At 46.4% G+C, this 24,318-nt stretch overlaps 1 protein-coding gene across 1 annotated transcript in view; it reads right to left on the bottom strand.

Moving 5' to 3' along the window:
• LOC121592911 (protein scabrous) overlaps positions 1-24,024 on the bottom strand; it is a 66,146-nt gene extending 42,122 nt beyond the window's left edge. Inside the window, exons 1-3 of the mRNA XM_041914821.1 lie at positions 23,746-24,024; positions 19,821-21,135; positions 8,110-8,437 (exon numbers count right to left, since the gene is read on the bottom strand). Of these exons, the coding sequence (XP_041770755.1) occupies positions 8,110-8,437; positions 19,821-20,260 (768 nt within the window). The 5' untranslated portion in view covers positions 20,261-21,135; positions 23,746-24,024. The remainder of the gene's footprint in view (positions 1-8,109; positions 8,438-19,820; positions 21,136-23,745) is intronic.
• Positions 24,025-24,318: the final 294 nt, after the last annotated feature.

Below are 24,318 nucleotides of genomic sequence, written 5' to 3'. Positions count from 1 at the left end.
GCTGATTTTTACGCAGATACATCGGCCGGCCGTCAGTCATCCGCCAACTGTGTCTCGTTACCATAATTGATCTCGAAACATAACGAATCACCACTCGGAAACAGCCGAGCGGTTCCCAAAACTTTATCAGTGCGGGGACAGTTTTCAGTGAAAAACAAAACAAAAATCACCCTGCATCGATGGGGTGGAACAGAAGAATTCGCATCGATGCTACGCACAGCCAATGACCCGGGACCGGGGTGCAAAAAGGGGTTCGCCTCAAAGTGCCCGCAGGCCCGGCAACCGTCGTCTAGGGTCTGTGGCCTATCCTCGTTGCGTACAGCGAAGTGCGAAACGGTGTCGCTAAAATCGCACCAAAAATACCTCCAGCAGCAAGAAGATACTTCTACTGCGATGGTTGCTTGATAGTCGAGAGCCCCAAGCCGGGAAGCTGCCCACTCTATGCCTTCCGAGCCTTAAGGATTTCCGCTCGTTTAACTTCCATTATGGTAAACGTTTGCATGCCGCGGGCCGTCCTTGGCAGGCAAGCAAAAACGGCCGAGCGAAAATCAATTTCAAGACCATTTCATCTGTGCAGTGTACGCGCGAAAGAAACACGGTGGCAACAATTCTCCCCCACGCAGGCCGGCGTTTCACGTCATACCAGCGCCGCCAAGTCCATACTGGGTTGTTTTGTTTCCCTTTTTTGCCCTCTTAGTGGAACTTCCTTTGCTTCTCGCAGTGAAACCCGGAAGGCTTTCAGCAACGAAAAGAAAAAAGCGTGCCAAAACGAGAGGAAAGATCTGCGCAAGCTTTTCGAACCATTTTCTAAGAGCGGAGGCTCGTTTCGCAATCCCTCCCCCGGGGCCTATGTCTCAGAAAGCGTTGGCTGTGGCTCAGAACGCAAATGTACGACTTCCCCCCCCCCCCCCCCCAACTCGCTCGTTTGCTGCTGGCGAAATATTCTAATTGACTGGAGGAAAATTCTTGCATCCTGTCCGTCAAAACCGGCAGTCAAGTAGTCAGTCAGGCGCCTGTAGCCTCTTCCGGTGCCAACCGCGCCACCTTCCCACGCGCTGGCAGAGAGAGCGTACCCACGGATCTCAAACGGAAAACCACGGTTGCAACAAAGCGAACCAACGACCTGCTTCCTTCTCAGTTCCTGAGGCAATTGCTCGGTTTGGAGGCAGCCGGAGGAACCACGCATCCGTTGCTGAATGTTGAGTGAGTGAGTGACAACCTTTAGCGCTGGTACTGGAGATACGAGGCGAGGAAGTTAGGAATGAAATGGCAAAACGATTGGGGGCAAACGACGCACCAGGACGGTCGGACGGACGCGGTAATTTGTGTCAACTGCTGAAGCTCAAGCTCTTCTTACACAGCTCCACTACACAGCCCGGAAGCGGAAGCACTCTAGACTCTCTAGCCCGCGAAGTACGGCGGGCCAAGATGGCTTTAGCAAGAGTGGCGCTTGGGAGAAGCAAGAAGAAGAAAAAAAAGCGGCACGGAAAAAGCGTGCGGATTAGCGGCCATTTTTGCTGCTCTCCCGCTACACGCGACCATTTGTTGATGGTTTAGAACGCGATGGTGGTGGTGAAAAGCTCCATTGTAGAATCATTGTTGTCACTAAATGCTTGTTGACTTTTATATTCCTTTTGCTCCACTCGCCCCAGCTGGAATGCTTCCAGCGTAGAACGTTCGGTGAAGTGCCTGTCGCTGAACGCTGAAAAGCGGAGCTCAATCTTTGGCAGATTGACGCATTTTTCAAGACTTCTTTGCTCTGGACAGGGGAGTAGGAGGAATGTTGCTTTATGTGGGGTGTTTTTTTGCACGAGTAAGATTGCATTCTCTCGCTCGCTCCAGCGTCCGTTGCGAAATGGTTGCTTTATGCCACGTGCGCCGAGAAGAAAAAGATGCCGGTGGAACAGATGTTCATTTGATGGCGTGCGATGTGCGCCAGGCGGCCGATACGTGGCGGTGACATTTTGGGAGGATCTTTGGTGCGCGTGCTGTTATTGAAATGAGCGCTTTCATTAGAGCGCTGGAATGTTGGACCAAACTTGCCGGGGTTTGGGTTTACAATCTCGTTAGCGGCTAGCCGCTAGCAATCGGATGAACGATGAGGAGGATGGATGATCCGAGGGGCAAAGATAAATTCATTATCGTACCACTGATGTTCTACGGCGGGGTACAGCCGATGGCTTTGGTGTTTGAAATTGACAAATGAACAGTGTATGCGCGGCATCATTTTGCGGCAAAAACACAGCTGAGCACGTGGGTCGCGTGCACAAAGCAAGCTGAAAACAGAAGGTTTTAATATTTAGCTAGGAAGACGGTGAGTGATAAGAGAGAAAGAGCAGTAAAGGAGGCAAATTATGAAAGATGCTCAGCTGGGTTTAACATTGCTGGGGCTATGTTATCAACAACATGGCGTGGTTCCTCTTTCGTCCGAGAAATAGATTAATTCTAATGCTCATTTGAGCCAGCAGGCTGAGAGTTTGTCTTGGTCCATTTAATATTATCTTAAAGTAGTTGGATTCGATTTCAGAGACGATTCGATTTGTTTTATTAGCACGCTGAGCAATAATGGACGATTAAGCTATAAGAACATGCTCTGACCGACCAATTTGGCAAGAATTAAACATTACAACACTCTCACAAAAACTCATTTATAGCATTAATGAACCTCGATCCATTTGGGACATGAACTCAGAGCAACCTTGTTATGATGTCACCGGCTTGACAACTATACCACAAGGTCAGCTACTATTGGCAAAGCTGTAAACTCAATAAAAATGAAGTCCAACAAAGCATCCTAAATTTTTAAGGTCATTTTCATACTCATGGGACAAAAAGCACATCAAATACAGTCACAGATATAAAGGCCAAATTTAAAAAAAGTGTTATTAATAACGTTACCAATAAAATGAAAACATTTCGTAATTTTTAGTATCAAATTTTTAATGACATATTATCTCGAAAGATCCCAATAAGCTCATAAACACAAGCTTAACCACTTGTTTACGGTTATAGGACACTCATTTACGGAAAGTTCGACGAAAACACTCTCGTTCTGCACCGTTCCAGCAACCTGCATAAACCTGCAGCTCATAAAGCGAGACGGTACCAAAATCCCGACGGGTAAAAGGTGACTGCTATTTACCATTGAACTACCACATTTTAATGGACGAACCACCGCTGAACGGGTACGCGGCCCGCTCACTCTTTATGAATCGTTTCACCTTTGCGCAGTTGAAAAAGTGCAATTAAATTTCACTCCAAATTTGACATCCATTCCACCATTTGAACGTAGCTAAAAACCAACACAACAAACAAGGGAGCCCTCTCCGCCGCCGTGCTCCGAGATTTTCACGCAGTGTTCACACATAATTTTTGGGCAAAAGCACGAGCACTGTTTGAAAATACGAAGCAGCCAGACGGCCGAAAGCTTTTGAACGATCGGGGCCATAATCATGATCATTACCATACCTAATGACCGCACTCGCGGGGCACCCGGGCACGACCCATCAGAGCCAGAGTCGGCCGGTTGTAGCATGGGCGCGTACCTAAATCAAAACCACCCATCTGCACTGGCAGATGCCTACCGACCGGAACATTCCGCTTCTTTTTTTTCCTGGTGTCGAGGAGGGTTCATTCCGGGTACGTCCGGAAATGAAAAACGAAACAAAAACCCAGTGGTACGTGTTGTGCCCGACGAACGCCACATACGCCACGTGCGCGGTATTAAGTGCGTGGAAAATGTGTTTTTTTTCTTTCGTTTATCGTGTCAGTACGGTGTCACATATTTTAATTCCGTTCTTTTATGCGGCCACAATCAACACAAACAGGTACGGTCGGTGTGCCGTGGGCATTAGGAGAAGCTAAGTAGCGAACGAATTCATCAAACTCAAAACAGGTGCCGACAGTCCTCGCTCGAGGTTCAAGATTTTTCGGTAAATACAAAACAAAACGTGGGTAGAAATTGTGGCTTTAAAGGTTTTTTTTATAAACAGCGCTTGCTCTGTATCACGTAGCTTAGAACGCGATAGGAAAAGGAAAGAAAAACAGAACGAGAACGACCATAATGTGCATCACAATGGCGGTTACGGCGGTTGTAACGTAGTGGAAGTAAATAATCAACTCCACGCGCTGCCAACTGCCATCCTGCCAAGCGGCGCAGGACCCGTCGGCGGTCTGCATTACGAGTGACGCACCAAAGCCTACAAGTGAAGCACGGAACTACGCAGCCCGGTCCCCGCATGCACATTTTTTTCTCTCTCCCTCCTTTTACTTTGACCGGAAAACGTGCTCTAGTCGCTGAAGCGTGAAATAACGCCTCTCCGGTGCCCCTAGGCGTGCCGCCTCGTACTGTAGGTACATTTCAACGACGTCATCGTCACGTCCTTTTACCACTGGGAAGGAAGTCTGAATGAGAAGCAGGGAGAGGGTTTTTGGAGAAGGTAAGGCGGAAAAACAACGTTGTTGGGCAGCGGATAGGGGCTGCCAGAACGGGGAAGGGTCATAATTAAGGGAAATTTAATTTATGCTCCAATACATGAAACATTTATCAACGGCTTTTGCTTCGGGAGATCTACCCAGCTCTCTTCCCGCCTGGAGAATGGGGTAACAGACTGGGTAGAGTGCTGTACATGTGTATGTGACTGGCCTATCCTTAATTTATTTTTTCAACGCACTACACATACATCCACCGTATAGAATGCAAAACACACGGCGATGCTAGTTCTGGGCCGTTGCTTTTTTAGGGAGGCGTTTTCCAATGGAGCAGTTTTACATGCCACGAGGATGGTTTTGGTTGGGCAGGTCACAGAAGGGAGTGGGGAAAAATGCAGACAGAATTTAATAAAACGAACCGTCTCTTCCTCTCTCGTTCTCTCTCTCTCTGAAACGAGGCCTTAGGCCGACCCTTCGCTTAACAACTAGCAGGGCGGAAACGTCCGTTATCGTTTGGGAGGCCAAAGGCAATGCTAATGGACAAACTCGCCCATCGCATCGGGTGAGTCATCGATGGCGGTGTTTTATGAGTGATGGATGACCAGAACAGAGGGTACCTCACTACCTAAGGTGTGGCATGTTTCCGAACGCCACCTAACGCTATCAGCAAGGACCTCACTGGTTCGTAGAGTGGTCGGGCGGAAGCGACACAACACTTAATGGCTAAGCTTTGCTGGTTAGTGTATGGTTGTGGTTTCTTCGACCCGGTGACGTTCGCTGATGGGTCAATCGTGTTGAACGAAGCAGGGCTACCGTTACCGCCTACACATTCTTGGTTGGTTTGATCAATTTTCACACATCAAGCAGGGAATCTGTTTGATGTTTGCCACGTTGTTCATATGCTTCGATCGATCGAGTATTCTTTTGAAGAGCTATTAAGTAAACGGTTCTGTTTAAGAGCCTTTTTAGTGAGAGCGCAAACATACACGGTTTAGAACAAAGTGTCTGGAAATTGCAAATCTTCATTGGAGCTCAATTTGCCAGTGATGCTTCCCTGCTACCTATAATTAATAAACATTGTGTTAAATTTCTTCTGTTCTCAGAACGGAGCACACAATGCCAACGCCACACAAATTCCCTCCAAAACCCATAATAAACACTACGCCAGCCCGCACACAAAATCTGTGCGGAGGTGTACTTTAACATCGTGCGTCGTTCCCCCTGGAAGGACACCTCACAGGTCGTTACACCCACTGTTAGCTCTCTAGCCGCCTTAAAATAGCACCACCAGACAGCAAATCCAAACGATAATTTTATTAATCCACACTAGAGAGTCCGGGTGGCAATGCACGTCATGGTTTTCCAGGGCACACACCTCTCTTAAGCACCGTCCGGCTTTGCTTGGTAATACCTTTTTTGGAGCATGAAATTAACTCTCATTTGTCTAGAAGCACCGTTTGAAGTATGGGTGACCCAGGTACGCAGAAACGTCGAGGGAATTGTGGCTCATTCTCTCGTTGTGCAGAAATGCCATTTCTTGCCAGCGTTTGCGACCACACAATCAGCAGGGCCACTTGCCCTACAAGATAGATTCTCATGAACGTAGGATTATGGTAAGGCTATTTCCAGAAGCCTACGCGCTCCGTTTTTCGGAAACTAACCCGACACAGTTGATACATTTTACATCATCTATCTACGACAGTGTGCGTCGTTTTTCATGCCCGCCCCGGCTCGTTGATGGTCGACTGGTGGATTTTCGCCCTTGTTCGCCGGGCTCGGGCATTTTGTGGTGGTTTATTTTCGCAACGAGAAGGATTTTCAACTATGCCACGAGAGGGCGTGAACGTGATAAGTGACTAGAAAGTAAGTAAATGAAATGCCTTGTATCGCCATTTCTCTAGCTGCTGTGTAGTGCGGGTTGCCTACATTAAGGGAGTTTTAGTCACTCTGTGCAAAAGTTAGCATACGTATACAACAAACCGCCTAGATGTATGCATTCTGCGTTACATATTCTCATGTTTAACGCTTTGAAAATCTGTTTAGGTGATTTTCAAGTAAATGTTGCATGTAACAAATCAAACTTGTCTTTTCATGCATCCATATTCCTATTGAAGTTGTACATCGTGCGCTCCTCTTCCGTGCAACAGTTTTGAAAAGAGATCCTCTTACACCAAAAGCTTTTCGCAACAATTGCGCTCCAATTTCACACCTTCTACTGGATGCATTGGAAAATGCCTCCCCCGCCCGACAAAAGCACACAAAGTATCACAATATAGTAATACTTCCCCCCGTTTCGCAGCCTCTATCATACTGATGGGTAGGAAAACCACACCAGTGGAACACGATCTCGGATGCTTTACCCCCCTCCCCACCCCATGTTTCCAAACCTCACGTTAAACCGAGGCAGCGGAGGGAAGGGTTCTGTAGAACTTTTGCTAGCAAAGTGTTACTTTTAGCACCGAAGCGTACCGGGATCCCGGAACACGCAACACGCTTCCAACGGTGGATCACTGTTTCCCGAGCGCGGTCCCATATACGCGCCTTCATCGTGCTTGCCTTCTTCTTTAATGGGCACGCCAGCACAAATAAGGTAATTCTAAACCTGCCGGCAGCATAGTTTGTTGTTATAATCATAGACAGCGTGCAAACAAAGGAATCCCGGTTCGCTATCTCTTGATATGCTAAACGGTACAGCGACCAACGGCGAGGTGTAAAGTGGTACACACGATGGTACACACCGGCTCGCCATCTTTCTGCTACAAGGTATGCAGATATGGTATCCTTCGGTAGGTTCGTCCCTGCCCAGGACGAGGTCGTGAGGTCGTGCTTTATGACGAGGTGTGTTACCATTTGCCGACTCGTGGTTGTGTCGTTTTTCTTCCCAGCGTGCCCGGACGGCGTAGCTGAAAAGGGGGGATCCGATTTGTAAGGGTCATGTTTCACTCATACATCCGTATGAATAATTTCTCGCCCGCTCACACACGCGCTTGGCCATTATTATTTGCCGGGGTGTAAGATTACTCGAAGGTTGAAGCAGTTGCGAATGTGAACAATGTGGCGAAATGAAGGTGAAAAAGTCAGTGCGATAAAGCATCATTATGACGCACCCGATTGCTTTAACCGTACCCCTGTAAGGGACAAGGGAAACGAGAAGGCCAAAATCCCACCAAACTCAGGTGGTGATGGTTGTGCTTTATCATCGACGAAATTTATTCACTCGAATAAATTCACCACCGTAGCAGCAGCAGCAGCAGCAGGACCATATTGTTCCGCACGAAATGATAAACTTCCAGCAAGTGGAGAAGATTGGCGGAAATGATCATCAGTCACTTCAATAATGTTCATTTCTCTTTGCGTTTCTGCCCCATTTCGCTCCCCCCTTTCCCGGGAAGCTGTGAAGTGCAACAGCTCAATTAAGTAGGATGAAAGCGACGGTCCTGAGACCATTTCCCGGAAGAGCAATAAGGAAGGTGTTCAACATTAAGGGTTATTTATTGTGCGTTGGCGTAGCTCCGTTTCAAATGGAAAATGGTTTCTTGGTAGAAAAATTGCTCGCCAGAAGAACGGGTACGCCGTATTTGTCTTAATGGCCCGGCCCGCCACAATAAGCCTGCTTATCTGCGAGGGCAAAAAGAAACGAGTAGAACGCTTTAAGAATAGATTCGTACGCTCGCTTACCTTCTCGTGTCGCATGTTGAGACTGCGCCTGATATCGTCCGCACTCTGGACCGCCTCCTCCTGCAGCTCCCGCACGAGCACTTCCGTCTTTTCCTGGCGCGAGCGGAGCGACTCCAGCTCCAGCTTGGCCGTACCGAAGTCGGCCCGCAGCGTGCTCAGATCCTCCAGCAGCTGGTTGCGGAACTGGGCATCCTTGGAGCCGCCGCCGAACGAACCCTGCAGCTCGGCCAGCTCGGACCGGATCTCGGCTATCGATTGCGAGAGCCACTGCACGGTGAGTCGCTCCTTGCTCGGGGAGTTTGTCTCTCGGAGCTGATTAACGTCGGCTCTGCAAAAAAAAAAGAAGAACGGAAAGCATGAAGAAAGGTAGACGAATAAAGCACAATCATTTTTCGGCAACAGCGAATACCAGTTCGTGGAATTAGACCGTTTGGGGTACAATTAAAATTTAACGCAAAGCCCGGGAAAAGGAAACTGTACCAGGTGGGGAGGGAGGGGGTTGAGTGAGGTGACGGTGCCGGAGTGTTATTAATTATCAAAATGAGACCAAAATGGTTAATATAAGTCGGAGCAATAAGTTGCGAGTCAATTAGGAAGGATTTTGTTCGTTAAGTATCTTATTGCGGTGTTGCCGTACCGGGTGAAAGTGTTGGAGAAACCCCGATTTCTTGGAAACGCTGCCTGCGGGATGGTAAACAAATTCTAATCTGTTAAAGATTTGTTGAAACTTTTGATTCGAATGAACCTTTATTGAAGTAGGAATTATTTGATTGTTTTAATTTTTCAGGCAGCAAACCAATTAGAGAGAGACACTAAACATGATTTACAGATTGCAGCACTTTAGGCGCAAACTATACTCGGTTGGAAGTATTTTCGGCTAGAAGTATGCAATTTGAGCAACAATTAAGTTTACACGCGGCTTAATCAATGCTAGTCACGATTCTTACTTCATTCCATGAAAACCCCGTTCTATAAAAGTCCCGCGTCTCAAGTGCATTAAATCAAACACCTGTTAGGCTACACATGTCGTTTCCAGGAATGCTTTGCCGTACATGTTCATGCTGTTTGTATTGAGCATTTCAATATATTTGTTTGTTTGCTGAGTAAATAAAGCAACATAACTTAACGCCACATTTCGCTAGAACTCTCCAGCCGACACAAGGGACACGGCGATAGATACGGCTATCACCATGAAATAAATTCCATCCAAGGCCACCACCACCCACAACCCTTTTAAATAATCAAAGCTATTCCGAGGCACCAAACTTTGCTCTATCATCATCGTGCTTCGGTGCAAACAAACGAAGCAAAAGCGAGTACGAACGGGACAACAAAAAACGGCCAAACCCGGCTTATTCATTATCAACGCAATAGCGAACACATTAACGCGCTTTTGGTATTTTTTCCGGCTTTCAAAATAGATGGTACAAAAAAGCAAGAACTGGAAGAATGCTTCCCCAACCTCGCACGCGCCCACACGCGCGCTTACGTTTGGCTTCTTATCGGGCGGAGGCGAAGAAAAGCATCGGGCGCCTCCTCCGGAGGGGCCACCAGACCGCGCGAAACTGGTGGGCTTGAACCACGCGAAAAGAACATTCCGTGAGTGATTTGGTTAAGTTGTACTTTTGCTTTCCCGTTTATTTGGAGAGTTTGAGGAGGGAGTTTTTTTTTATGCGAGCCTGTTGGTTTCGCCATTGAACACGCAGCAAGGCTTAAGTAGTAGCGGTAGGTCACGCAAAAATCGATAAGAGCGTCGAGGAGCATGGGCACAAATTACAACTACACCTTCACGATCAACCTACAGCTCGAGCGGTTGTATTGCTGCTGAACATTCGCGAAGAGCCGGTTGGCTAGTGTTTTCGGACCTTTCGGACCGGGGCGGAATCGATTGTAGTGTGATTAGCAGAAATTCTTTCTTCATTAATTGGCATAAAAAATGCAAATTAAATGACCTGTTCGGATGGGTGGTGATGATGGAGAAAACACGGCTTTCCCATCTCTCGGGCTTGGTGTTATCGTGCGTGAATCTTCTGTTGCGTAAGTAAGGCACAGGGGTACGCTTGTCTGGGTTTGGAAGAACAACTGGTCTTCTGTTTAAAAATAAATAGAGAAAAAAAAACATTCTCTTCTTTTGCTGAACGTTCCTTGGGCACGTGCTTGCGTGCCAAAGGTAGATGGCAATGTTTTGCCATTCGCCTGTGATCATGCAAACAGCCAAATTCAATCACCGTTCGTGACCGTGTGGGTGCTCCGCGGAAAAAAAGAAAAAAAACAAACGAGCCAATAGGTGGATTTTTCTTCTGTTCTAGTGTGTGTGTGTTTTTGCAAAACCAAACAGCGTTTTTTGTATTTATTCTTTCTACGACCCACTACAGAACGTCCCCGCGGCCAACAACGGTCTGTTCGAAGGAGGTGGATTTTGTTCACGGGAAGGTGGAATGCGGCTTGAGAGGGTGGAATGCTTAATGTGTTTAACTTTCCTTCGTGTGTGCATTAAGGGAGGCAGACCGGTAAACCACGAAGCAGTAGAAGAGCTTGCGTTGAAACAAACCTACCTACCTCCCCGTCTCATGTCAGTAAAGGGCAAACATTGCCAGACGGTTCTGTTCCAGAGAGAGCGTGTTTTCCAAAGAAAACCCAAAAAATCCCAACTCGAATCGTTTGACTTTGTGCTGCACTTCCATTTTGCGAGCGCGTCTGGTTTGTGTGTGTGTGTCTTCTAAGCCTGTTTTCTTGCCTTGCTCTCCCTCCCCATCGACAACCAAACTACACCTCCAGAAAAGGGAAAGTTCTTGAGCCTTTTTCTTTGCGCTTGAGCCTTGCAATCAGACACGTGGCGTTGGCCTTTCGAACCTACCGTGTTGTGTTGGTGCAAGCCGATACCCTTCAATGTTTCTCACTTTTTTCCCCCGCAGACAAGACTGCGCTGTTGGTCGGGGTTAGTTTTACCAGCCCTTAATGTGTTTATCAAGCCAGGCCTGATTTCTTGGGCGCCTTCGTTTGCGGAAGCCTTACGGGGAGTTTCACACTCCGAACCGAACCGAACGTCCGGCAGTAGAATAAGGGACCTGGGGGACAGACATTGAGTAATAAATGAAAGGCTTATTACATGCTACTATTCCTCCTTCTCATCCCTGGTACGTCTGTTGGTAAAAGGTCGAAACTGAACAAGACAACATCGACCAAGTTCAGCTAGGGGGTTGGCCGAATTATTGAGTGTTTGTCGAACGTTGTTGCTCACGCGTCGTATTGGCCCATCGATGTTAACGCTTCATTTTGAACGGGTGTTCCTCCATAAGGAATATATATGCCCGGTGTTTTCCGGATGAAAAGAAGCGCCGCTAGGCTTCACCTTCCCAAGCTCCATGTTCTAGCTTGGAACCCCAAAAACCCAAACAATTACCTGGATCTTTTACCCGGCCACACGGGACAATCCGTCGCTGCCGCCGCCGCCGCTGAAGGATGATTGGATGTGTTAGCTAAGGTCATGCTTCCCTGAGGTTAAATGGAGTGTGTCCCACTGCTGCTGCTGCTGCTGCGGCCTGCTCTGTCTTTGCACATCCGTGAAGCTAATTCGATCATAAAACATCCCCAAAACCAGCGATACCCAGCGTACAAGACTGACGAAGCGGCAAAGGTCGCAGGTTGCCAGAAAAGACATTTGCCCCGCTGTACTGTTCGCTGTAAGTGAAGTGGAGAGGGACAAAAACACATAACCCTCCAGCAGCGTGATTCGTCCTACCGAGCCACCCAGCCCGAACGCCGAACCAAGACATGATAGGGTGTTTTTCTTCGCCGGTTCTTTGCCGGCCCTGCTCTTTGCCGATTGCCGTAGCGTGGTGGCTCACGTGCAAACGTGTTTACGAGAGATATCCTCCCAACGGATGACACGGAGAAGCTGATGGCTTTACGGCTACACAACCGGGAACCGTTTGCTACCGTGTACCGGTGTCCCCAAATCCGGCACCTCCCCCGTTCTTTTCAGCTTACTGGTCCCTCCGGGGGCAGTCTTGGTGCGGTGAGATGCTGTAGCAGACGAAAACAGGGGCCATAAAAGCAGTGGCGCACGTATCCCCAGACCCGGATCCGGTCGTGTTACGTGGGAAGGTTAGTGTATGTATGTGTGTGTGTGTGTCTGTGTGTGTGTGTGAGTGTGCGCGTCTGACAAACGATTGACATATTCGCCGGGACTAAATTGGCACCGATTGGCACCGGTGCTAAGTGCACGTGCGCCAAGATGAGCTGAGCTGCTTTCACGCATTATACGCAAAACGTAGACACGGTGGAGCTGTTCGGTACGCCACCGTTGCGCACCGGCAGCCCAGAAAATACACACCAAGGCTCAAGATGACGTTAACAACAGCACACACACACACACAGGCTCACAGTATCAAGCCCTATACCCTTTCTGTCCAATGTCCTCATATATTTTTATTAAAGTCCCCCAGCGGGTACTGAGCAATGCTATTACTTTTATGCTCTCTCGTTCGGTCCGCGCTATCTTTTGGAGTGTCAGCAGCAACAGCAGCAGCAGCAGCAGCAGTGGCATAGTAGATTGAGAGTATTTTTCCACGCTAGTTTTTACCTTCATGGAACACTCACACACACACACACACAAAGGAAGTTATGAGATGACATTGGTGACCTTTGGTCACCAAGGCACAGCACGGTAGTGCCACCGTACGCATTGAACCAGTGCCAGCCAGTTTCTGGACTTCCTCGGCCGTGGTGCTTCATGTTTGATGAGTTAATTAAAATGCAAAGCATCGACTTTCTGGCAGGGAAGTGAATGAAGCCATTTCTTGACCGGTGGCCGTGGCTCGTGGGAAATAAGAAATTTCGACACACAAATGAATGGTTTCGGAACCGGACACGAACATGTGTCCCACTGCTGGGTTGGATGGACGTTTGTATTCGCTTTCGGGTCGAGGACTAGACGATGTTTGCACCAGCACGGGATAAAGCAATCGTTAATTAGTGTGGGTAATTATTGTGGAGGCACTGTAAGTTTTGTCACTATTTAATTATAAGGCTGCCACACCAAAAAGTGGTAGTTGTTAATGGCTCCATCAAACGAAGTACGATTGAGCTGAGAGAATGCACCAACAAACCTCGAGCCGCTGGAAAGAACTTCCTACCGCTCACCAAGGGGCATCGACAAAACCTTCCACTCGAAGTGTCCGAGCGGATCAAAATCGCATTCCTCATTGCCACTAGCCGGCTACGGGTACGTCACCAACGTCCTAAATCCCATTTTGCCGAGCTTTTCGGGCGCCGAACTGAGCACGCAGTTACTGAAAAGTCAAGCGCTGTATCGTCCACAGTCCAAATCCCGTACCGGGCAACGCTTACGACCTTACGGCTTTCCAGCTCCTATCCGATCCGGTGTACGTGCCGTGTACGTGCGATTTGTTTCGGCCGATCACCGGAGTCACACACCGCACCGACAGAAGAAGTCACCATCGTAAACGCTCCACCAGCAATCGATCATTTGCCTCCCGGTGGGGAACCCACTTTTTCCAACCGTGCTCGTTGCCGGGGCCATTTCTTGCGACACTTGGCGAAGAAAACGAATGGCAGACGAATGGCAGCAGCAGTACAAAATACCAAAAAAAAAAAGAACAGAGAAAAGAAACGTCCTCTCGTACGGGAAAAGCCCGTCAAGGTGGCTTAAAACCTCGTTACCCACAGGTTTGCTGCAAGTGGCATTACCGCAGCAAGACAGAACCGTAGCTTCCGGGCGCTCGACGGACTACAGTTGCCGACTGCCATGTCCTGGAGCACCGGTCCCGAGAAACGTGCAGCAGCAGTCTAGCATGTGTGTGTGTGTGTGATTTTTGTTTCCTCTTTTACTTTTCCTTTTTGTTGGCTGCTGTCGCTTAGCTCCTTCAAAACGCACCATTTCTGCAAGATTGGTCGTTAGAGCTGATTGGCAAAAAGGATCCCGCTGTTGGCCGCTGTTCACTGTTTCTGCCATCCTGCGCTGGTGTTGGCATTGCCGCCGGCAGTTCGAACTTCGGCAAAATGTACAGACACACGGGTTCGGTCCACACGAAAACCGGGTAAAGCACATCAGTACCCCGACGCTGGCAACACTGCCTCGTTTGGGCACAGAAGAGCTTTGGGCTGTAGGGCTACGATATCGTGCGTTTTTTTTTTTGTCGTTGTTGCTCCACCTCGTTGGTGGTGTACGTTGTCGAGTCGAGGCTTTACAGTGCAGGCACTGTACACACGAGCCCAAGCCCAATGTGGCTATACGGAATCGAAACACGGTGGCACGTCGTTCGGGATGGCCTCCAGGTAAATGATAAATGTATTCGCATGTCAGCAAGGATTCGGGTTAAAGTAAAGCTCGCCGTGCTTTAACCCCAGTGTCCTGGTGGTTGTTTGGTGGGTGGTTGGTGTGCAAGGGGAAGAACGAGTGAAAAAAAAGAATGTGCTCGATGTGTGTCGTTCGCCAATGGGAATATGGAGGGTATGTGTTCGAACGCGCGACACAAACCATGGCTAAAGGATTTAGGTGCCACCGTAAGACCGGAGGCTTGATGGCAATGGCAAACGATTGACGGGCATGGACAATGGACGACTTGTTTGCAGGTGATGGATGGCTATTGAGGCGTACGGCTTTGAGATTTGCGATTGGTTCGCATGCAAATGTCCTTCGTTGAGCGTTGCGTGAGGGGTGAAGTGGCTTTAAAGTTTTTTGTTGTAATTTTACTATTGCTAGCCTGTGTTCTGTACTCAGCAAAGATTGTTTGAACATTTTTAGTGGAAGATTTTTATTAAATTTACACCTCCAGCTTATGTTTTGTGTGATTTCAGGCGGTCTTACAGTATCTTCAAAAACAATGATTTCAAATATTATCGTAGTTTTAATACATGTACGTTTATCCAAACATAAGAGTACGTTTTAACATACAGCTATTTGATTCAAATCTTGAAATTGGCCGAGCTTCCCATACTTTGAGCTTATTACACTTCTCATGAGAGGACCAGTCTGTCACACATATAAACTAGCCCATATTAGTATTACTTCAAATTATTATAGATTCTTTCAATTTTGCACGATAAACTATTTAATTGAATTATGTATGGTAAACATGGAATTATTCTTTTTGGCGTAGCGAACTAACGTATTCTTGCTGGTCTTGCTGGCAGCAGAATATAGTCAGTCATTGTTATGGGGAATCGATACCGTCCGGCTTTGTAGGAGCTTAATGTAATTCAAAATAATTTAAAATAATCGAATTGCAACATTTGAGCAAAACACAAACTAGATTTTGGAAAGAAAATGTTCTGCAACGTAATAAAAAATCAACCACTCATACATGAGATATATTTTTTTGAGTCACACCAAATTCTCTGATTTACTCATGCCAAGTAAAAAAATCTCGGACTATTACATTTTTTAAAGGAAAGTGCCAATGGCCTAGTTTATTTCAACGTTGATTATTGCCTTAAATTAATAGTTTTGCGTACAATGGTGCTTCTGGAACGATAATGTGCAAACATCCGTAATCGATCGCAATAGAAAATGGGCGAGACAAAATGAAACAAATCAAATAATTTAAATGGTTAGAATAGAAAGAGAGCACCTTCTACCCGAGTGGCACCCGACCAGTGCTAAATCGTGTAATACTCCTCCACGTTCAATCGATACACGTTCTCGTGCATGGGGGCAGAGACTTTGAGGCCTCCGTTCCATCGCTAATCCAGCTGCAAGTATCGTCCATGATAGCAGGCTCGATCGTTCTCTCTTTCCAGGATGACACTGCATAGCTTTGCTGTGTACACCAATATCGAGTGCAATTTAAATACCCCGAACCCCGACATCGTTTGCTTATCGGGGAAGAGCGCTCGTAACTTCTCACCCGGTTGCGATGAATGCGTCCATATCGGACGGCATGCAATGCAGGCGGGCGATAAGCTTTCGGTACAGCCAGCTTCCGTTCTTTCTTGTTCCATCACCCTGTGCGACCAGCATGCTGGGGAACAACATCCTTTACGCAAGTTGCAAGTTGAAGAACCACTTCTAATGCCGCTGCCGCTGCCATCTATCTATCTATATATATACATATATATGCCCAGTGTTCGATTGTACAGCCACACAAACCGTACGGGAACGAATGGCCCAATGGTCGATAAAATGAATTGATCCGCTTGGTAAGGAGCAATTTGTTTCTAATGGATATAAATGTACCGTCGATTAGCTTTAACCTCCCGACCGTTTTTTCTATCTCTCTCTCTCTCTCTCGCTCTGCTCGCGGCCTCCCAAAAACCCATCCCGGTTCTGTACATTTTGCGAATCTGTGCGGTACGGTGACAATTGAATTGGGACGCAACGCGGGAACGCTGAATGGAAAGGCTGGGAACGGGCACAGGGATTACTGTGCCTTGTCGCTCGCAGTAAAAAGTCGTTTGTGTTGGAAAAGCAGCCACACAAGAAGTCAGCAACAGCATAAAAGCAAAGCAAAGCCCTGGCCAAAGAGAAACGATGACTTTTTTTTGCCACTTTTCCACCGAGTCTGGTGCGGTCGAAGACTGACTGTTTGGAAAATACTTTCTCATTAATCAAACCGGAAGGGATCGTAACCTTCATCACGGACTGCCACTACTAAACTGTTTGTGTGTGTGTTTGTGCGCTGCCAAGGTTGACTGCTGACTTTGGCCGTTTGTTCGGGAAACGGGGATGGTTTTCCTCCTTCTCGGGAGCGAGGTTTTGGCATGTTCTTGGCAAAAGAGATTAGTGCATGAAATGAGTTGCGAAACCATTAATTAGAAGGCACTGGGAAGTACGGAGCCGTACGGGATATGGTGGAATTGGGTACTGAAGTTGCGGCAGTCCTCTTGCAATGCACAGAAGAAAGGTGGCTCCCGCTGCCGTTTTGTGCTCTTTCACTTGAACCTCTTCTCATTCATCCCCTACAACCAGGGAATTATTATCGACTTTTAATAAAAATCACACAACACTTTCCCTGCGCTTTGTACAGAGGTTTGTAAAAGCTTTACAAAAGCAACGCGGGCGGTACGTGGCACGGTGGCTTGGAGGGGGCAAAACCGACTGTTTTCGGTTTCGTTTCGGTTACCGGTTGGGTGCGTTTAGCCGGGGTCCTTCATCATTTATCAAAACTCCGAAGTTCATTCGAGTTTGAAGGTTTGGGAAATTGCAAATTTTTTGTTGTTGCTGATATTCTTGTCGAGGGGGAAAGTTTCCGTTCTTGCTCCCTTGTACACGGGTGCACGGGTGCGTAACGCTTTCCTGCTGCGATCCCGGGGAAATGGGGTAGACTAAATTGATTGATTCGTTATTTGACCGTACACCCATTGTGAGTTTGTTGTGGTGTGTTATGGCAGATGTTTTTTTTCCTTTCATTTTTTGTGGCTGGGATTTTGGGGAAGCGAATGAAAAGTTTGAGATGGGATGGGGTTTGCGAAGCGGAAAAATTACGCTTTGAATACATTTCAATGAGCAGGAAATGTAATTTAACTAGACGGGGCTTTTCCGGGGGGGGGGGGGGTTTCATGGAAAGATTAATTGTTAAATGATGATTCTATTGTAAGTTAAGAATAGCGATAAGTTTGCAATGTTTATTTCAATGTTATTTGCAGAAGAGTTCTTTAGAAGGTATTTGTGTTTTGCTTTCAAGATTTAATTTTCAGTCATGTTTGCGCTTCTTCTTCTTCTTTGGCTCAACAACCGATGTCGGTCAAGGCCTGCCTGTACCCCCACTTGTGGGCTTGGCTTTCAGTGACTAATTGATTCCCCCCATAGCAGAATAGTCAGTCCTACGTATGGCGGCGCGGTCTATTTGGGAATTGAACCCATGACGGACATGTTGTTAAGTCGTACGAGTTGACGACTGTACTACGAGACCGGCTCATGTTTGCGCTTAATAGATTCTAATAGAGAGCTTTTTAGATTTTGGACTTTTAATGTTTTTCTTTAAAATAAAATCCTAAAATAATACAACATGCTCTCTTTAATGGTTTTAACTAGTGATAGATCAAGTGAGAAAAACATCTGGAATCGACTACGATCCGACTCCGATAATTTAGGAACCAACTCCGGAAGGTGGGTTCGACTCCGATCCAGGTCGACTCTGATCGACTTTGGACCACTCGAAATGACTCCGACTCCGGAAGACTCCGCACATCTCCGAACGACTCCGGAAGACTCCGGACAACTCTGAACGACTCCAGACTACCCAAATTCGGGCGGAATTGTTCCCATTGCGCCGGTGTCAGAATCGGACTAACAATAGCCGAAGTGGAATCGGAGTCGTGGGTACGCTCCAGATAGCACATTACTAAATTGATTTATAAGAATCAAGATGATAAAGTCCCAAGGACACCAAGGATTGCAGAAAGGACAAAGCAAGTGTGTGAAAAAAAATCCCTCATAAGGATCCGACTGACACGCTGGTGAAAGTGTTGAAGTTGTCTGAAGTTAAAGTTTAAGTGTAGTGGAACGACCTCATCCACTGTTCGAAATTCGTTTTTCATCTTGATTGAATTCAAAACATTCTAGCAATTGTGATGATCTTAGAACCAACACAGCATCAACTTTGAACCCCTTGCATCCACCCAGGGTTTTTTGCATGTTTTCTGAAAAAAGGTGATTGGCTTCCATATCGTTTGGATTCGTCCCATGATTTATTGGGCGTTATTCAGATTTTTCAGATCTTTTGTTTTGCATTGCAATGGGACAAATGCAATGAATCCTGAGAATAATCTTAACATATATGGGAAATGGTGAGTAAATCGTGAGATAATCCCAAAAAATTACGAGAAACAACCAAAAGGGCATAGGTAAAACGTGTGCAATGATCGTGAGGAATATCACTTAATTCATGTATCCTTCTAATGACGAATAATTTTCTTAATATTTCGTAGAACCAAGGTAGAGGTAAATCTCAATCCTAACCCTACACGTACCACCGGCAGCACTATTCAGCCAGTAGCTTGATTATAATTCCAGTCGTTGTTTTAATCGTCAAATTAGCGCTCAACACGCAACTTCTGCAAGACAGCTGCACCAGCGTTCCCTTGCAAGATTTATTCATCGCTTAAATTATTACGACACTTTAGCAACAAATAAGTCAGAAATTCAAAAACTCACATAAAATTTAATTGTTATTAACTATTGCACAACTTTCTTTTCGTGTTGTTTTTTGGTTTTTTTTTATGATGCTCTTGTTGCCAAGACCCGATTGTGGTACATTCCAATCCATTTTATGGCTCATCAGCACACTCCCCTTCCGGTTTCCGTGCAATCCTGCCCCCCCCCCCCCCTACCATAGCAAAAGTGTTTCCGTTTCCTGATTCAGTTTCAGTCACTGGTGGATTATCTGCCATCTTACTCTTCCCACTGTTAACCGCCACTGCAACCACTGCCAGAAACTTTGGCAGTGGTTTTGGAAAGCGAAACGAAACTTTCACGCTCATCCAACTCACGCCCGTTCGGGGCGGGCCCGTCCTTCAGCCTGCCGGCTGCAGTACGGAAGCGATTACTAATTAAAGTTTTCCTGTGCTCCTTTAATTTTCCTCCGCTATCACCCAGCGCAGGAGTGCATCTATTTGCTTCGAGCTTTGCTCGAAACCCCTTTTTCCATCCCTCCCTATCCGGTGTATATGTGGGGCATATGTGAGTATTTCAAACCGCAAACCACAGCCCACTCTCTTTCTCTCTTTCTCTCACTCCATCTGCTTACCTCAGCTGATCCAGCTCCTCGCGTATCTGGGCGTCCGTAATTTCGGCCGCGTTCTTGCGCACGTACTTTTTCAGGCCGTTCTCGAGCATCTTGTAGTCCTCGCGGCGCTGGTAGGTGAGCGCATTCAGCTGCTTCGACAGCAGCCGCACCTGATCCTCGAGCGTGAGCGCATCGAACCGTTCGCTGTCGGCGTCGGGAAGGACGCCGGTAAGGACGCCGCCCGGTAGCGCACTATCGGTCGGACGCGTTGGTAAGTTCACGTTGGACGCTTTATTAATGCTACTGCTGCTGCTGCTGCTACTACTGCTCGGCACGCCCCCAGACACTGCACCGTTCAGGGCAGTGGAATGGCAGAACGGTACCACTGCTAATCCAAGGATAATCACTACCGACACGAATGAATTCACCATCTTGTGTGCTTTGGGAAGCATTTTTTCCATTCGCAGCTCTCGCCGTACGAGATGTAAAGATAAAGTGGCAGGTAAAGGTTACGAGAAGGAATGCTTTTCTTTCATACACACACACACACTTGTTGTACGTTTGGTTGCGGCGTTAAATTTGTTGCATATATCCGGGCGCACAGTGCTGCGCACTTATTGCGGAAGAAAAACACTATCCCACACACGAAACGCGATTAGATACATACACACACTTACACACGCTTACATACAAACACATAGTACACTCACAACAACAACACCAACGAAAGGATGCCCCACAGACACGTTGTTTCCTTTGATCCGTGAGCGTGCAAAAGGGAAGATGCGTTTCCTTGCTTTGAAGCGTTATTACTTGCGCTTCGTTCCGTTTTCTTTATCCTTTTGCTTGTGCAAAAAGCAGCGCAACACGAACCACGGTGAAGAATTAAGCAACGAAAAAAGCAATCACACACACACACACTCGCTCTGCAATGCAACTGCAACCTGTTAAAGCTTCGTTCACTGCTATTTATCTTTTTTTTTCTTGCTTTCTTGCTCACTCACTCACCCTCGCCGTCACAGCAGGCGAACCAGCAAGGATACGAAAATGGCAACGAAAAGCCGGCACCGACCACGGTTGCACACGTACATAGCAGCGTACCGCATACACTCGCGCCGCAATATGCAAACACTCACACATACACTGCACTGCACAACGGGCCCGTTAGCTCGTGCGTTACAACGCGGTGTGAAAGCTTTTCACCCGTTCGATCGAACGCCTTTGCATTCCACGGTGTATCTGCGTAAAATGGGCGTAAGTTCGATGGGGAATTGGTTCAGTTGAACTGCACACTTCGCACACTATTACGAATTACCAGCACTGAACAAAACATAAACTGTAAAAAGTAAGGAAAGAAAGATAAAAAATCGTAAAAAATAGAGACGAAGCGTTTGATTGGTGGGTAAACTGTGAATTTGTTGCACCTAACGGCTGCGCAAACCCAACTGCTAGCTAATACTAGTAAGGGGAAACGAGAGGAAAACCATCCCCAACATCCCTTTCGCTTTCATTTGATTGCCTCCAAACATTTAAATATAAAACGATCCGTTGATGAGTTCACACCTTCAGCAAAAAATACTCTTTGGAACGGTAGCAAACATTTATGATGAAACAGAATGAGCGTCGCTGCACGTAACACGTTGCAAATAAACACACCGTGTCTACTCCTGTACGGTGAGCAGCGTTAAGGGACGTCGCTAGAAGAGGTTAGTTAATTTATATTATCTTTTACATACACCGGCTTCGTCTGTTGCCACCTACTAAACCCTACAGCGCTTTACAATTACGTGCCTCCGTGATGGAAACGAAGCAAAATTAGTCTTCGTGTACTACCAAAAGAAAAGAAAGAAAAAAGCTTCATTTGCGTACTCCACTCCGCAGCTTGAAACGTGAACGTGTGGTGTGGTTCGGGAGATTGTGTTGTGAGCTTAAAATAATAATACCGACTTTTCCACAGCGCTCGAAGGCTGTTTCGACTGTTTGTTCTAGTGTTGCTTGGAAAACCACTCCATAAAAATGGTAAAGTGTGGGGGTGTGAGGTTGAAAGCTCACCTCAAACCCACACACATGGCGCACACACACACACACACACACACACACACCCTATAGGGCACGTGCAGGCACATCACAAAGGGCATTTGAGAGTGTGTTTTTTTGTTAGGTCGTTGCTCCTCTTCAAATTACGGTGTATTACGGTAAAGAGCGATTCTCAGCTAAAACACACACACACACCTCCATTAACCACCTCCAATAACAGGCTCAAATTTGGCAACCTATCTTAACGTAGTGCTGTTTTTTGTTTTGGTTTTATTTTCCCAATCGTTGAGCTTTTTGAACCTGCCATTTGCTGTCGAACTTCACAGTCACATTTAAATGGGAGGATACACTAAAAAAAGCCAAAAAACAACAACAAACGACACAGACATTGAGCATTGGAAAATTCAACAACAAAAAAACATACGCACACACAGGCGCAGTGGATGATAAATTTTCAATTAGCATCGGTGAAACATTTGTTATTTTATTTTGGTCACCACATGGATGCGTTATTTTCCATTCACATTCGGTACTTTTTCCACGAGTTTTGTTCTTCTTTTCGGGCCGCTTCTCGGCCGTGCCCGATGTCAACACTGTTTCCCATTTGAATAGTCAAAAAAAAAAAATAAAAAAACAACCAGTCTGCGTGCGGTTCGCGTCGAAAAATTGTTATTCCAATGATCGGTGGTTGGTTTTTCGCGTTGATAAAGTTCGGCGATGAAAAGGCCCCGGTTGCAGCGACGGTGCATACCGCAGGAACAAGAATAACAATGCGTTTGTGCTTTGATTTGGTTGTGGGTGACAAAAAAACAAAACTCAAAAACGGTTGGAATTGTATCGTGATGTTTTGGAAGAGCAATCAAATGAGTTTGTGTGTGTGGTTTTTTGAATGGCGGGTATTATTTGAAACAATTAGGATGGTAAATGTTCGGACGTCTGTTATTTTTTATGAGAAGTGTCTTTAATGGTTTTAAATGATGCCTGATTGATCATTTAATGGCATAATTAGTGTCAATATTTAAAAAAATATCTTAAGTACGTGGAGTTGAATGAACCATTAAAACCCTCATCTGTACCAAGCACATTAATGGACTTCTTGAATGCATGGAATATTCATTACATGCTTAATTTTGTATCCACATTCTTCACCGAAGCTCCATTAACAGAGTTCTAAATCTAAGAGATTAATCCAACTCCCGCCAGTGCACTGTTCTTCGCTCGTCTGGCAAACTCTTTGTTTATTTACACCGATTTTCTCCACTACTTTCCAACGGTCCACAGCACTGCAACACGATGTCTTTTCCTCGTCCTTTTGCGATACATACACAAGCATGCAACTTAAAGCCTCCGGTCTCTTCTCCGTACGACATAACTTTATCCTTCTTCGGCTCTCTGGAGCGGCACTGCACACTTGTAGTTACCGAAACTTGATTGATAAATATTTCATTCTACCCCGAAAACCATACGGAAACACTTTTATCATCCTTTGCTCGGACGTTGAACTTGCTGCTCAAGCTGCATGGTGCGGTGGAAAGTACATCCTTTTTCATTAAACTTGAACCGGTTTTTGCTGCCAGCGCGCTGCTTTGCACACGTTTGGTGTGTACAGTTTTAAGCGTTAAGCTCATTGTCAATGGCAGCGAAAAAGGAGAAAAGCGCAGCACACGAAAAACGGAGCAACGGAAACCAGCACCGTTTGCCGTTATCAGTGCAGCTGCGAAACTTTCCTTTCACATGACACTTTTGAATGCAAACAAACACACACACACAAAGACACTCGAACAGGTCGAGAAAAGGATGGCTTCGAAAAACAAACTCCCAAATACACACAACTGGTCACGACCGTGAGAGATTTTCGTTTAGCAGTTGTTTATGCAAATAAAGCATTTCTCTTCCTTAATTTTAATACCTTTTTTAATATCTCCAACACTTCACACTATAACAACACTATTTATGGCGCTTGTTTTGTAAAGTTTTAATACATGTTCGCTTTGTCTCTTATTCACTCACAAAAACACACACACGTTTGCACACGTTGATTGCCGCGGTTACGTTTCGCAGCTAGGCGTACGAATGATCCTACAGACTACTGACGGGTGCACGCTTTGCAGGACGACCCTTTTGCGACGACCTGAGACGTCCGCTCGGTACGAGAGTTGCTTTCTGTTTGGTTCATTTGCCGCCGCGATCGGTTGTTTTTCTTCGTGCGGAATCAACCCCTAGCGAACGGAACGAACGCTCGGCTGGTGCACAGGTGCGCGCGTGAGAGAACCATCGCATGTACGCACTTCATTCGCCGTGCCGGCAGTTCATTAATGCTCCTTTGCAGGGTTCGTCGCTATTATGTCGGTACATAAATTGAAAATTAAACAATTAAATGGTACAAATAAAATAAAATATCACCAAAGTTACTTTTACATTTACATTAATGAATTGAAACGTGCCATTAAATAAACAATGGAATGAATGAAATAAATTAGAT

Source organism: Anopheles merus, chromosome 2L (assembly GCF_017562075.2).
Source record: "Anopheles merus strain MAF chromosome 2L, AmerM5.1, whole genome shotgun sequence".
In the NCBI taxonomy this organism is placed as follows: domain Eukaryota; kingdom Metazoa; phylum Arthropoda; class Insecta; order Diptera; family Culicidae; genus Anopheles; species Anopheles merus.
This window is presented reverse-complemented; position numbering and strand designations above follow the sequence as displayed.